Source organism: Sinocyclocheilus grahami, unplaced genomic scaffold (assembly GCF_001515645.1).
Source record: "Sinocyclocheilus grahami isolate Dianchi unplaced genomic scaffold, SAMN03320097.WGS_v1.1 scaffold950.1, whole genome shotgun sequence".
NCBI lineage: Eukaryota > Metazoa > Chordata > Actinopteri > Cypriniformes > Cyprinidae > Sinocyclocheilus > Sinocyclocheilus grahami.
The window spans coordinates 405,807-422,047 of record NW_015506129.1 but is presented as its reverse complement, the minus strand read 5'-3'; the positions used below and the strand labels follow the sequence as shown (position 1 = coordinate 422,047).

The following is a 16,241-nucleotide window of genomic DNA, read 5'->3' as shown; positions in this document are numbered from 1 at the left end:
TTATGTTTGTTTTTCTTTTATATTTTACACAGTTCTCTGCAAAAAAGATGTCCTTACAGCCTCTGACTGCTGTGAACTGTGCTAGCCTTGTGCAACCAGGCTTCTCCTTATTAGAGCTGGAGGGTGAAGTTTACCTCTTTGGTCAAAAGGGCTGGCTGAAACGCTCATGTCCAACTGGGATATTTGGTGTACGCATAAAAAAAGAAGAACTTAAGCTGCGTGCCATTTCATTTTCAAACAACTCTTGTTATCTCCCTCCCCTCCGATGTCCTGCGATAGCTCATTTTGAGCCTCATGATGGCAGTCCTGAGTGTTACCTCATTCATGGTGGCCGAACACCCAACAATGAGCTGTCCTCAAGTCTCTACATGTTAAGTGTAGACAGCAGAGGATGTAATCGCAAAGTCACATTTTGCTGTCAAGAAAAAGAGCTGGTTGGAGATGTTCCTTGCGCTCGATATGGCCACACCCTCAGCGTGATCCTTAGCCGAGGGAAGACCGCCTGCGTTTTGTTTGGCGGCAGGTCCTACATGCCCCCCACCGAAAGGACCACGGAGAACTGGAACAGCGTGATGGACTGTCCACCACAAATCTTTCTTATTGACCTAGAGTTTGGTTGCTGTACGGCCCACACCCTCCCTGAGCTCACGGACGGCCAGTCGTTTCATGTAGCTCTTGTAAGAGAGGACTGTGTCTACTTCCTGGGCGGTCACATCCTCAGCTCTGATTGCAGACCACCTCGTTTGATCCGTCTAAGTGTGGAGCTTCTCCTAGGAAGCCCTGTCCTCACCTGTACTGTGCTTCATGAAGGTCTCGCCATTACCAGCGCCATAGTTGCTCCCATTGGCTATCATGAGTACATAGTTTTCGGCGGCTACCAATCTGAGACTCAGAAGTGCATGGAGTGCACATACATTGGCCTGGATGATGTCGGAGTCCACATGGAGCCTTGCAAACCTCCGCAGTGGACCAGCGAGATAACCCACAGCCGTACTTGGTTTGGTGGCAGCCTATGCAAAGGAAGTGCCTTGATTGCAATCCCCTCAGAAGGAAACCCAGCCCCACCAGATGCTTACCATTTCTACCGGGTGAGCTTCCAGAAGGAACAAGATGGAGAAGCATCAACTCAGGGATGCAGCCAGGAGTCCACTGATTTTGAGGATTCTGCACCTTTGGAAGACTCTGAGGAGCTCTACTTTGGCCGAGAACATCATGAGCTGGAGTATAGCAGCGATGGAGAGGGTGACACCTACAATGAGGAGGACGAGGAGAATGAATCTCAGACAGGCTATTGGATCAAGTGCTGCCTTACCTGCCAGGTGGACCCCAACACCTGGGAGCCCTACTACTCAACTGAGCTCACCAGACCTGCCATGATCTTCTGCTCCAAAGGTGAAGGTGGACATTGGGTTCATGCCCAGTGCATGGAGCTCCCCGAAAGCCTTTTGCTTTGCCTCTCTCAAGACAACAGCAAGTACTTCTGCTTGGATCACGGAGGCTTGCCCAAGCAGGAGATGACTCCACCACGTCAGATGTTGCCAGTAAAGAGAGTCCCAATGAAGATGACCCATCGCAAGGCTCCAGTTTCGATGAAAATTACCCCAGCTAAGAAGAGCTTTCTGCGAAGACTTTTTGACTAAATTGTTGTTGTTTTGTTGGTTTTATATCAATAACAATGTTTTAATTGTGTTAATTGTATAACAATGTGTTTTAATTGTGTTTTATAACAGAACATTTAAGAAGTGTGTTTTTCATAGAAACAACTGAAATGTATTGTCAATTGAATGACTATGCTTAGTGCAATTTTAAGAAACTAATATAATTTGTTTGTTATTGATAAGCTGATGATTTATTGCTTCTTTAAAATGTGGGGGGAAAGCTTGTAGAGTGTGTTTTTCTGCTTAAATAAAGAGAAATCCTTTAAATGGATTATATTTTATGTCTGTTTTTATACTATACACACACACACATACATACATTCGTACACCTAAACATTCATGCATATGTCAGATGTCTTAACTACTTTGTTTGTCTTCAGTTACATACAATACAATAGGACAAAAAAGTTCTCAATTGGATTGGATTTTAGGATTTTTTATTTATTTTTTTGTTATTTTACCAAAAGGAAAGTAAAAATTTAATTTCTTACAAAACAATTAAATGCAATCTCTTAAAGAAGACAACGTATGAATTCATGAATTACAACAATCACTGTAATGCTCTCGCACAATGAAAGAAAAAAATAACAATGGGCCAAAAACATTACCAGTGCCTTTGTGGTCTACAAAACAATTATTTTTTTACATTTATGAACTGTGCAATGCAGTGTTTTATTTCAAACAAAAAAGAACATAAAGCAATTTAAATAGACGCTTGAAATTGTCACTTGAGATTATATAGTAATAATCTTGTGGAGGTAGTTGGTGATTTTTCCATCATAGCGGTACTTAAACATGGTAGAAAGGAGATCAGCAAATTGCTGAGAGTTGTAGCTGTACTGACAGAGTTGGTCAGGGCAGTCTCGGGAGGGACAGTTCGAACGCCACACAGGCTTCATCTGGAGGTAGAGGTCTATCAATTTCTGTAGTGCCTCACGCCGTTCCTCGGAAGGAACCAGCTCACAGACCACATCCACAGCTTCACGTGTCATCAGCCGACGAGCATAGTTTCCATTCATCCTCATCACAGGCTTGAGTTTCAGGTTGTTTCTTAGATGTTTGTCCAGGGTTGACCGCCAACGACGGCGTTCCTCTCGACTCGGATTGCTTTTCTGGTAGACTTCACCAATCTCATCCTGAAAGATCTTGTAGAATTCAGTAGCATTGCCAATGTCACAGTGCAGAGCATCTAGAGTAGGCTGGGTCTCCATGAAAGGCTTGGCGGAAACACCTTTGACCCGGTCACGCAGTTCATCAGCAGACTCTGAGAAAGGATTTGTCCTCCAGATCTCGTAGCGCTCAAGATTTTCATCGTGGCTACGTGTGATTGAATGTAGCACCATGTTCTGAGATGCTTCAGCTCGGGTTGAGTCGCAGAGTGTGCATACATAAGTGGAGCCTGATGCTTCTAAGCCTTCCATTTCACGAACCATCTTCTCATCATAGCCTGTGCCCCGAAAGAAGAACCTAAAGGATCGTAGAAGACCACCAACAGATAAAATAAGCCGACTTTCCATCATGGCTTTCCGCTCCGCTACCACAGGTCCCAAGATGGCCGTCAGGGTCTCGTGGTCAGATTCATCCACAAACATGAGGCACAGAGGTCTGCAGGAGAGCTCAGAGTTTGGCTTTTGTTCCTGAAAAATGGTGACGCCATCGTCCTCACCCTCAACTCGGATGGAGATGGACATGATTGTGAAGGAAAACCTCACTGCCTTCTCAGGAACCGCTGGACCAGATCCATGCTTCTCGCCGACATCTCCCATACCATCACATGATTCTTTCACCACAACGGTAAAACCAGAGGTGCACATGCTGTCGTCAAGCTCCCTCTCTCTCAGTCCTTCCATTATGTCCTCTTCCAAATCTTTTAATGCAGAAACCATTGCCACATCATAACGGAATCTTCTGGAGATGGTGTCCGCAGGGACATCGTCAACAGAGGTTGTCCAACCAGAGAGGCCGTCAATGATCCCCACATCCCAGGAGCTGGAAACGTTTTTTAAAGCTGGCTGCCACTCAAATTGGTGGAACCCAGGGAGAAGCTCTTTCTCAGCATTACGTAGAGTGTGCAGTGGCTGGAATATCTGGCGGCCACTAGTGGCCTTTACAGTGCGGTACATCTTGTGGTACTGACTGCAGCTAAGGAAGGTGTTTACCCTTATAGCCAAACACACTGCAGGATGCAGCCCAAATCCCCTGCCTGAAAGAGAATAGAGAGGGAAAACAAAACTGTGTGAGATAGAATCAGAAGTTTGAATTCATAGAACTGTTTATCCAGAATAAACTCAAAATAAGTGAGAATGTGAGTCTGAATGTGTGATTGTATGCCTATGTGTGTTTGTGGACTGATTTCAGAGCGCCAGCAAATGAGTTCTAGCATATCTGAAATTCTGATTGTAATTGCAGCATGTAATGTGTCCTAATTGTTCTAGATTAACGAGATTATTAATGCTTAAGTTAGAAGAGAGGTGACTCAGCTGGGCTGGAAAGACTGATCTATTGGCTGATGATGAAAACAGGCACCAGCTGGGCCCTGTTCCCCTGGGGGCCGAAGACAGTATCTACGTAATTTGCAGATACATGAGCTACTGATGTTGTTTTCATCCTAACAGGCTCTTTACAAAAATTGTTATTGAGTATTGAGTCTCACATATGCACGTACACACATTCAGTAAAGTGGTGATTATTTTATTTAAATTGACAGTGAGGCACATAAGAAAAGAATTAATTAATTCTTGTGTAGATAACCTTGTGGACATGTTCAATTCATTTTGTGCATCTATTTGCAGGTAGTAAATGTGAACATAATTGTGTAAAATTACATGTTAAAGCCATTGTTCTATGAAAAATGAGTACAATTATCTGCAGTCAGGCATTAAAAATTAGACTAGTTCATTCTAGAAAACAAATAGTGTTGCCATATATTAGATTGTAAAAATGTTACATATTCTTATTCTTGATGGCTCCCAAGCTTACGTGAGTAAGTCAGTAATGCATTATGTGTTCATTCTAGTTGTATTTGTCTGACAACGACTGCTTTGACAGTCACATATTGTGGGTGATATGTTTCTTGGCAGTACCTTGCATCATAGCTTCCAGTTCATCTGCTTGTTTGTGTTCATTCCCAGCTCTCAACGCCAGAAGGAAGAGCGTCAAACAGACTGACTTCACATCCCCTCCTTCTTCCTTTTCAGCAAACACCTTCACCTGGTTCTTCAAATCTCTCAGCCTGTGTTTTTGAGCCCGACGGGTCAGTGACAACAGGTGCTGTCGAGGACGCCCACCTTTGTTGACCGGCAAGTAACCATCAATATTCTGCTCTGAAGATGTTTGCTCTTCCTGAGACTCTTTTTCATGGTAGTGGTTGAGGCAGTGTTCCCTAAAGGAGTCCAGTCGGACCCAGTCGTTGCATGCTTCATTGGGGCAAAGCAGAGGGAGGGAGTTTAGGGTGGCAAGGAAGAATTTGGCTGGCCTGGTCAGGTGGGATGGATTTAGATGTTGGTTACAGGTGGGACAGTTTTGGCCCAAAGCACGACTGTACCTTAGGATGCAGACCCGACAGAACAGGTGTCTACATGGTGACTGGACAGGGTCAGAAAGCAAGTGATCACACACTTGGCAAGTAACGGCACGTAGGAAGTCTGCTGGGACTTCAGGGGGGATGAGCTTAGTGCTCAGATGGTCCTTCTGGCATTGTGTGATATTCTTTACCCATTGTCCTCTCTGAACTGATAGTTTTAACCATTCTTTCCCACCTGATCCCGCAGTATTCTCTGTGGTCTGTCTCCACACTCTATTGGCCTCTGAGGATTCAGAGGAGTCCCTTTTGATTCTCTTTGGAATGCTGTGTGAACTTTTAAGTGGCTTGGCCCGCTTCCTTCCTATTTGTTGAAAAGAGCTCTTCTTAGGGAAGCAGAGGTTGCAGTGGGAGGTGTGGGGCTTCCAGTCTGAAATCTGGGTCCTAGTGAAAGAACAGAAACCTCCTCCCCTCATGGCAGCAGTCCAGCATCTGTGACAAAACAAAGACGGATGCACCGTCTCCATGTCAGTTGTCACGTCCACCTTGAAGACCTTCAAGATCACCTCTGGCCAGGTCAGCAACTTACAGCCCATCCTACGCAAGGCACACCGGCTGGACTCTTCCAAGTCTCCCTGGACTTCATGCGACGGACCTTTAGCCTTCCGTATTGAAAGGCCACAAAGGCGACACAGGCATCTGCAAAAGACACAAGTAAATTAATCTTAAACTAAGTTAAACAAAGACATGCTTCCAAATGTGCACATGTCAAGTCAACATTCAGAATTCATACAATTGACTCAATATTATTATTAGACTCACTTGAGAAGATTCATATGTGTATCAATTTCCTGCAGCTTAAGGTCCACTCTCCCTCGAGCACTTTCCATGTTTTCCTTACTCTTCCCTCCAAAACAGAGCTTCATAACACTGCCTGGAGAGCCTGCCATCTCCATTGCTACCTCAGGCTGGTTTTCCTTCTCCACCGGTGTTTCATTAGGCAGAGGGACCTTCTCCATGGACCTGACCCGAAAGAGCTTAAACTTCCATTCTGAAAACTTAGGATGAGACAGTTCGTCAGGCATGGAGGCTCTGGGAGCATCTTTGGAACTCCACCTCCCTTTCTCCATAGCGTCAGTTTAGTCTCAGCTGCTTTCAAGAACAAGAAAAGAAAGTGAGAAGGAATAAGATTAATTCTTTATGAATCAAGAGTTTATGAGACTATGAGATTAGTTTGACTGCCAAGGAATATTCTGAGGTGTAACAGAAAAGGCGGGCTTCAGGCTTTCAAATCCACAAAAGAAGAGCAAAACATCGTTATTTCCAAGGATGTGACTCAATCAGACAGATTTACTTAGGTCTACAGGCTTAGTTTGTTAAAAGCGGCCCTGAAATCCCAGCCCAAACGTGAGAGCTTTTGCTCTGACCCAGAGTACAGCATTATACCGTAAGTGACATTTAACACCTCTGTAAAATGCATGAGACAAGCGTTCCAAAATCGATCTGCTGCTGAAAACTTCATTTCTCTCCTCCCGAACATTCCCACTCTCCGACTTCTATCCCTCATCTTTCGTTTAATTTTTTGCCCCTCATCTTTCTCAGGTACCAAGAGTTTGCTAAATGACCACGTCTAGGGCTGTCAATCAGTTATAATAGTCATTTACTGTGCTGAACCAGGAGTTTCAGTCCATGGAGGAGTGTGCTGGCATTTAATGGATTACACGAGAGAAAGCGAGAGAGGCAGGTTTTATGATGCACAGCCATTGACATCACTGAATTCAAAGGGAAAGGGATGAAGGGAAATTGTAATGCCAACCATTCCCTATGAATCAGATTATATCCTGTGTTTCAACCATGCCACTCCCAGAGTGCCCTGATCTGCATAAACACACAAATAAAAACAAAGACTACATCAGAAGTCACATCACTTGGACTAGTAGTAGCTGTCAAACCCTTGCAGACTCTCAAAACAACTGTGTCACGATGTGACGCTCTGCTCTCATCCTATCCATAAGAATGTAAAACGGTCCTCTTTCCTGATCAATAAATCAACAAACGCTTACCATAACACTCCCATGGCGAGTACATGCTGGCATTTCTCTCTCTCTCTCTTTCTTTTTCTCTCAGCTTGTGTTTGCACCCTGGGTCTCTCCAGCTATCAGCTCTGAAGTGAACTATTAAGACACACATACACACAAACAGCTGAGTGCATTCAGTCTGTCAGTCAGCCGGGTTGTCCTACCTTGTTTTTGAGGCTCAGCTGGAGAATTCTCCCCTGGGGCCTTTCCGCATGGGGGCACAGGGGAGGCCTATTGCGTTTTTGAGTGTGGATGTCTTCCAGGCTCTCTTTCTAAGAGTGCATGGCTGGATCTCAGTCGCTTGGTGCTCCTATAAAATACTGTGTCTCTCCATAGGAAGAGAATCCTATTTATACCTCTCTGTGGGGTCCTTAACCGCTACATTTTAGCACCTGAGAAACATGGTCTCGGGAAGGGGGTGGGGGGTGATGCTAACCACATTCACACACAAACACACACACACACACACATTTACTAAGCTACCTAATGAGGACTTAAACTTCTATTGTTGCTAAAACTTCATTTTGATGGTCCCATTTAGACATTCTGTTGACTACAAGTAACTTTGCAACTACATGTCAACTACCTGTCCTTACGAGTATTAGTAGACTGTTTGCTTAATATCTGCTAATACTTTACTTTGATAGTCACCCAAAGAGATTCTACTGACTATAAGTAACTTTGCAAGTACATGTAGACTAACCCTAACTGAACTGTCAGCTAATACTATACTAATACTCTAATAAGAGTTAGATGACATGTAGGTGCAAAGTTACTTATAGTCATAGTTACTTATAGGGGACCATCAAAACAAAGTGTAACCCTAATGTTTTTACATGGTGCAAATTATAATTAGCATACAGACTAACTTTAACCATAAAAAACATAATTTTTTTCCAAATTAAGACATCCTTAAAAAGTATATTTTGTCATATTTACCAAACCATTTCAAAGAAAAGTCTTACACACACACACATATGCACCAATTTGAGACATCATAGACCTACCATCTGCACACAGATACTCCAATACACAACATAAACCACATATTTTTTAGACGCACAAACACACGTGCACATTCTGCATCATAAACACATGTCAGTACAAGCCACACGGATAAAACTAACGCATCCCCCTGCTGTTTTCCCCCGGCACTCTCTGAAACTCATCTCCAGCAGGTGGTCCAAGCCAACATACTGCAGCTCTGATATTTGATCCCCCTCTATATAGAAAAACAGACACCGTTAAAACACATTAGATCAGAGGAATCCATTAAAAGAGAGCTGACAACCGTCTACTCAAGACTGCCTGACTAAAATGTATTTTACAGTGTATTCAAAAATTGGAAAAGCAGAGCAAATATAGGATACATTTCCCAATTTTAGATTCCTGCTGAGACAAGTTTATTTTTTGTTGTCGTTTTGGACAAATTATCTATACTGGAGGAAACTGGGATGTCACTATAATGAGCATTATCTCGACAAGTGGGCAATGTTGCAGTCCCACTATGAATGGTGTTGGTGTCATCAGCAAATATGAATTAAAGGGATTTATTTGTTGATAAATATATCAAGGGTGTTTTTGCAAAAGAGTTATTGTGCTGTAATTGGTGCTGTTCTCTCTGGACTTCTTGGTGCGGGATCTGACAGACTAGCGAATAAACAGTCACCAAGTGCCTGCAAGTATTGTGAGGCCTGTCTCATCTGAGAGCCACAACTTCTGCAAACCAAACAAAGAGTAAACATCATAAATAATGTACAGTGTAGGTCATTCTACAACATGGCTGCCATTTGTGCCCCATATATACATGTATAAAAAATGACTTTGACAATGAAGAGTTGATGCAAGCTTTTACTGTGTTGATACATACAACAACAATCATACTGTAGAATGACCCACATAATACTACACACATAAATATGAAAATTAATGATTACATTCAAATTATTTAAATCCATTTAAATGGGTGAACAGAGAGAGAAATAAATAAAGTCTCATTATTGTGAGTAATAAAGAGACGGAAAGTGATTTTTATGCAAAAGACAATTTGCTTTCGGCCAAATTTTAATAGCCAAGTCTATAAACCGAGCAAAATTAGAAAGGTCATTGAAAATACCAGTTTTTACAAGTGCTCCTTCATCCTTCACAAAGATGCCTTGAGGGCCTGAAAAACAAAGCCGACAAGTACTGTAGCATTTGATTGATCATGATAGAGGTTACATGTGTGCATTTTTATTGACTCATTAATGTTTTGTGCATTATTTAAAGGAACAAACCACACAAAAATTACACGTCTGTCATTATTTCCTCACCCTCATGTCATTCCAAACCTGTATGACTTTCTTTCTTCTATTGAATACTAAAGGAGGTATTTTGCTAAATGTCCAAGCTGCTCTGTTATATACAATAAAATTGGACTATTCACACTGATAAACTTCAAAATGGAGAAACAAAAGTACATGCAATCATTTGTGATTCCAAAGTCAAATGGTAATGGAACAACGTGAGGGTGAATTGATGACAGAATTTTCATTTCTGGGTGAAACACTTTAATGTTGTAGTTAGGCCTGCCAGAGACTTCAGTCTTTCAAACAGAGAGAAATCCTAGGTCTGTTGCAATGGCGAAGCAAACAGAGCTACAGATGTCCATCTAACAAACAAGCAGTGACCCCTAGAGATCCGCGCCTCTCTCCGCCTGCTAATTGACTTGTTATTGATAAGCCCAATGGCAGTTTGATTTATGTGAAAAATGTCTTCAGCCGACAGCCCCCTGGCATTAAGCTGGGTGTTATTCTCCAATGTGTGTATGAGTTTTGGGGGAATAGTAGTTGAGGTGCTGTTATCACCATCTGAGGGGACACCCGGTAGATGAGGTCAAAGATATTGGTGTCAACGCAGAGGGCAAAATCGAACTGCACACCAATCAAAGCACATTATTTGAGTGAGAAGGTGAATCATTGACACACATAGTCTTTTAAAGGTCACTAATACGTGTTTAAAGAGCTTTTCGTCCTCTGACATTTATGTGACGTTTTTATGACGTCAAAGTGGTCATTTTTGTTTCGATCGGACAACTCAATTTATTCACAGAGTAAATCCCATAATTCCCTGCAGTGCTAGGAAGTATGAATTCCACTGCTAACAAAGTATAACACTACTATAAAATAGTCCTACTATAAATTTCCAGTAACAAGCTGTTAGTGGTGCTAGAAATTAAACCTGTTCCAGGTGGTACAACAAATCATTCTTCTTCACAGACCATCCTTTTTCCTTTTTCCTCTTTCCTCCCTCTCTTCTTCTTTAAAGTTTATTTTGTAAATGAATATTCCAAGCAGTGGCCCTGATTGCATAGCTATTTGTCAAAGTTAGTTGACAGAAATTCTCCCTCTCTCTCTCATCACCTTCCCCTGAGCTCTGCCTAATAATCATTAATGCAATTATCAGGACACACACTATGCATTACTGTCTTTCCATCACTTTTTTTTCTCTCTCCGTTTGTGTCTGGTCCCCTCTCACCCCTCAAAGACGGGGCCTGGAAGAAATCGACGTGTCATTGTTTCTGTTTGACCAGATGTTGCTTTTGCTGCCTTCAGGCTCTGTCAGGATCTTTTCTGCCACTCTACTGAAATTTAATTAACTTCTAATATTGTGCCAGTCTGTGTCTCATACAGACTTTTCTCATTATCCAATAATACAGAATTAGACTCAGTCTACAGGCGTTTGTATTCCTCAAACATGCAGTAAGACCTGCATGTGTTCGCATGTGTGCTCAGAAGGAGAGCTCACCAGATGCACGCTATGTACTCAAGTAAACCTTCGGCGATGAAGCCCATCAGCTAGAATCCGGGAAATCTGAGTGAGAGAGAGTGGAGGGAAAGAAGCCGGGTGTCTTCAATCAAAATAACAATGCTCTTTAATTCTGCTTTAATTAAATCTGCTTTTTCCCCAAGCGAGGCGCAGGATCAGACAGCCGCTGGAGACTCGCAGCCCCACAAAAGTCTCTCCTCCGACTGGGTTTGTGTTTAATCATTGCTTCTTTACACTCTGTCAGAGAGCTTTCAATTCCAAACTAATGCCGGTTTACACAGCCAGCCTTCTGAACGAGAAAAGCTTAGAAACGTGTACACTGAATCTACTGGATTTTGACTTTAACAGCACAAAATTAGATAGATAGATAGATAGATAGATAGATAGATAGATAGATAGATAGATAGATAGATAGATAGATAGATAGATAGATAGATAGATGGACAGACAAAAAGAGATAGAATGACAGATAAATAGACAGACAAAGTAACAGATGGATAGATATAGATAGATGGATAGAAATAGACAAAAGACATATTGACATAGACAGACAGATGAGAGACAGATAAATATATTGACAGATGCGTAGGCCCTTGTCATTTCTAGGCTGGACTATTGCAATGCTCTTCAGGCTGGACTTCCATCATGTGCAATCAGACCTCTTCAAATGATTCAAAATACAGCAGCACGTCTTGTTTTCAATGAGCCCAAGAGAGCCCATGTCACACCGCTTCTCATCTCTCTGCACTGGCTTCCAGTAGCGGCTCGCATTAAGTTCATCAAGTCATTGGTGCTTACCTACAGAACAGCCACGAGCTCCGCACCCTCCTTCCTCCACTCTCTCCTACTCGTCTACATCCCCTACAGAAGCCTGCGGTCGGTAAATGAGCGGCGGCTTGTGGTCCCATCACAGAGAGGCACAAAATCACTATCTAGAATGTTTTCTTTCACCGCAACCTGTTGGTGGAATGACCTACCTAACTCCATCCGGACAGCCAAATCCCTGTCAATCTTCAAGAAACAACTGAAAACTCATCTCTTCCATGAGCATCTAACTGCCTCCTCATTCAAAGAAAAAAATATTATATGCCTTCACGTTTTCTATTCTCTTATCCCTTCCTGTCCTAGCTTTTACTATTTTAAATAATGACTGAAACCTTGAATAAGGCACTTCTCATGTTTATTGCCATCTTATGGTAAATCGCTTGTTGTATTCATCAATTGTGGATAGATAGATGGATAAAAGCGTCTGCCAAATTAATACATGTAAATGTAGATATAGATATACATAGATATAGAAAGGCACACAGACAGACGGATAGATATAGATAGACAGACTTATATAAATAAATAGACAGATGGATAGATAAAGAGAGTTGGATAAATAGATTGATAGATACAGACAGTCAGATAGGCAGACAGACTTTATTAATTTATTAAACAGACTGCAAGCTGTCTTTGTCTTTGCGGTTGTTTGTGTGTGAGAATGAAGAGATGAAAAGAGCAGCCCTGTCTCTCTATCATGACTAACCCTCGTCTGTCCCTCCGAAGTCGATTTGTGATGAAAGACAAACGGCGTCCGCTTTCTGCCGTGAAGTCTGCTTATTATTTTCCTGTCCTTTAACTAAAAAGTCCATTATGAGAAATGGCAGGGCGGCTGTGGCCTTTTCAGCACTGCTGGTGTCACACGCAGCCCTGAGGACAATAGAGCCCCTGACACAGGCGTTAATTCAGGGCCACCTTAAACAGTCTGATCTTTAAATCTATTCACTCTGTAATTATAATGGAGGAAGGAGGGGTGAGAGTCCACCTGTCAGAGCGCAGAACTGTGTCCAGAGCACCGCGATACGGTGAGATTGTGGCCAGTGAGCATCTGTCAAAATCTATCATTTGTTTACAGCAGGAGATGGCTGCTGGGATAGCATATGGCAGCCGCTGATGGGTACAGTGTGGCAGTCAATCAGAGACAGAGATGCAGAGCAGATGCCGGGCGAAGGACTCGGGAATGGGGCGCTTTGTGACACCCTAGAGGAAGATTTCATTGCTCAAATGTTGCTCAGTTACTCATTTATGCATTAACCTAAAAATATAGAAATAAAAGATAAAACAGAGAAACAATATAGAGAAACCGACAGAAATGAGTGACATGCAATAAAAGTATAGAGTAAGAGTGTAAGAGTATAAAAGCCTAAAATGCAAGAAAAAAGTTTTAAACTAAGTTTAAAATTTAGTACACATTAAATAAATAAATGTATGTGAAAAAGTTCAAACATAAGAGTAAAATACAATATAATAAAAAAAAAAACATTGAAATTGTGAGCGAGAATGTTACATTATCACATATAAAAGTACAGATGGGAGAAATAAAGTCCCAGTAACCAGAAATAAATTATCAATAAAGTAAAAGTTACAGTCAAAACTACAAAACCTAAAGTTGCAATTATGACAAAGTCACTTTTCAGTCTATGCGATATTAAAGATATTAAAGAGATCTCATTAATGATTTTTCTTACCTTTGGGATGCTGGAGAAATAAAAAATGTAAACAAATGAGACAGTTGTGACATACAGTAAGAGTATAGAGCTATGAAGTTAATGTTTATAGCAGCTCAGGTAATTTGATCTTGAAAAAAAAAACAGTGAGACATTGATGAAATCTCTTCTGTAACTCACAAAAAAAAAGCCTATTTCTAGTCTCAAAGTATAAACAAGAATTCTAAAAATAATATATACAATCTCAGCTAAGCATAGTTTCTACTACAACTACACAGAAAATACATTACTTTTCTGGGTGTACACAGCCCTGAAACATATGCTACATAAGAATGTGAACGTTAATGCTGGCTAGGCAAACTTGATTTCTCATAATTTCGCAATGTGTCAAAGCAATTCATAACACCCCTGATAGCACACGTACATCACGGAGACGTCTATTTGACACTCAAAGCAAATAAGCTTTGAAGATAACATACTTATGCTTTATTTAACATATATATGCTGTGTAAGGATGCTTCATTCCCATCAAAAAGCCCATAAAAGGAAGTATTGCCAGTGCTGAAAATACGTACCAGGATTTAGATCATTTTAATACAAGCAGTTGTCAGTGGAATTATAAACACTATAGAGTTTTTCATAAACCCTTAATCAGCAAGTAGAAACGAGAAGGTTAAAACATGTGCATACTACATGGCTAAGAAAAGCTAAATAGCGAGGTACTGACCTGTAGGTAATAGTGTGAGCAGCAGTAGTGTGGTCGGGTCGATCGCCTGGCCTGCCATCAGCAGCGAGCGAGTGTTCGAGTAGGAACGCACCGTTTGAGACGTCCAGCAGAGGGCGAACATGAGACACAGCAGTCCAGAGCACACCGACAAGAGGAAAGCCACCACTGCAAGCACTCTCTCAGCCTCCAGAGCTGTGGAAACCAGACATGGACAGAAACACCTTTTAATATTCATGATTTACAGTGAACATGATACAGTATAACCTGCTTATTGGGCCCCAAAGTGAGTGGTGTGCCTTAAAAATCGCTTTATATATATATATATTTATTTATAATTGTAATTTCACAATACAATATTGCATGTAATGTTAAAGCAAAGTCATATTTTATAGTCTAAGGTTCCCACTGACTTCCATTGTATTTTTTGTCCATATAATGAAAGTCAAAAGAAACCTTCTATGGCGTTCCACGTTCATTTTGGGGTGAACTATCCCTTTAAGAATACCCACCATAAAACCATGACAAGAAATTTCAGTTTGAGTGCTCTTGAAGAACAACATCTCATTATGAAACTATTTAAAACTGTACTGATCAGTCATTACTTCATCCTTCATTATTTACTTAATTTTTCATTTGTCTTGTTCTGAGGAAGAACTGAACTGAGGGGAAAACCAGACAGGCTACAACTAATAAAACATGCGAGTAATGCTAGTCCAGCATGTCATAGCCTGTCTGCTGCAGCCCACCGACGCATAGAAACCCCTCCCAACACAAAACCATATCTTTATTTTACGCCAACGTTGGAAATTCAGAAGTTCACAGATTCCCACTCATTTGGCTGCTCTGTGCTTATCGGCAGGTCAAAACCTGCAAAAATGCCACAAAAACACTAAAGCTTTCAGTTCCCATCAGACCTTCTAGCTATATATTTTAATACTCCAAAAACAAAGCTATGAAAGTAGCAAAAAGTAACAGGAATGCATTTAATTTGGCTTTTTATGCATCTTTTATAGAGGCCACATGAATGCAAGTTTCTAAGATCCAAAGCAGTTTTATAAAATGAATAAGGGCCACACATGGGCTACTAAAATGTTGCTGTCGCCCACATGACAGGTCAAAATCAAATCAAATAGCTTCGGAGGCGTATGCATACTGTATTTTTGCGGGGGCACTAGTACCAATCATGATTCACTTCTTTCCCTAGCCAAGATAAAACATGACCAAAAAACACTTAACTCTTTGTTTAGCATGTAAGGCGACCCAGTTTGTATTATATATTATATATTACAATTTAAAATAACAAAATATAATATGTAATCAAAGAGTTCGAATGACACTTCTGAATAACTTTTATTCCCCAAGATGTATGAGAAAAGCAGACACACATCACAAACCTTTAGCAATGTCTTCAGTGGTCCAGCTGTCGTCCAGTCTGGTCTGATTCTCTGAGGTCCACAGACCTCGGTCATCCAGCCACCGAGGGGTCCAGATCGCATAACTGATGCACAAAGAGCCCATCAAGCCGAGACAGGATTCAATAAATCGAAAACGACTCCTCGAGTCAACCAGTTCTGGTCCTTGCATTGCTCTGTTGAGAAAAAGCGAATGATTAGACATACTATTACACAAACAAAAGTTGACAATTTAGCTGGAAACTAAACTTAAAGCATTACAGTTGGCAATTTCATCCGAAAATTAAGTAATCAGTTAGGTTTGCTTACCTTGAATGGCTAAAGTCTTTAAAATGTGTTCAAATGACAAAGATTTGATTCCACGCAGTACAGTGACGGTGACTGATCACGTTCAAATATCAAATGAATCAGTGAGACAGAAACAAGAGTGTTTTATGACGATGTGATTATGAGATGCTTCTTTCTCACTTCCCCCTCACAACGATGTAATATGACACTGTAAAGCTTTCCCTCTACCCACAGTGGAGACCCACTCGCAATGGAAACT

General features: G+C 41.3%; 2 protein-coding genes across 2 annotated transcripts; one reads left to right on the top strand and one right to left on the bottom strand.

The window, feature by feature from the left end:
• The first annotated feature begins 47 nt into the window (after positions 1-47).
• On the top strand, positions 48-1,640 carry LOC107564622 (V(D)J recombination-activating protein 2-like). Its single transcript, XM_016249749.1, has one exon. It carries the CDS (start codon positions 48-50, stop codon positions 1,638-1,640), a length of 1,593 nt encoding a protein of 530 aa, XP_016105235.1.
• A 752-nt stretch (positions 1,641-2,392) lies between these two features.
• Positions 2,393-6,308, bottom strand: LOC107564618 (V(D)J recombination-activating protein 1-like). The gene is made up of 3 exons (XM_016249745.1): positions 6,001-6,308; positions 4,742-5,877; positions 2,393-3,861 (listed from the first exon to the last, which is right to left on the bottom strand). Exons 1-3 carry the CDS (start codon positions 6,306-6,308, stop codon positions 2,393-2,395), a joined length of 2,913 nt encoding a protein of 970 aa, XP_016105231.1.
• Between the last annotated feature and the right edge of the window lie 9,933 nt (positions 6,309-16,241).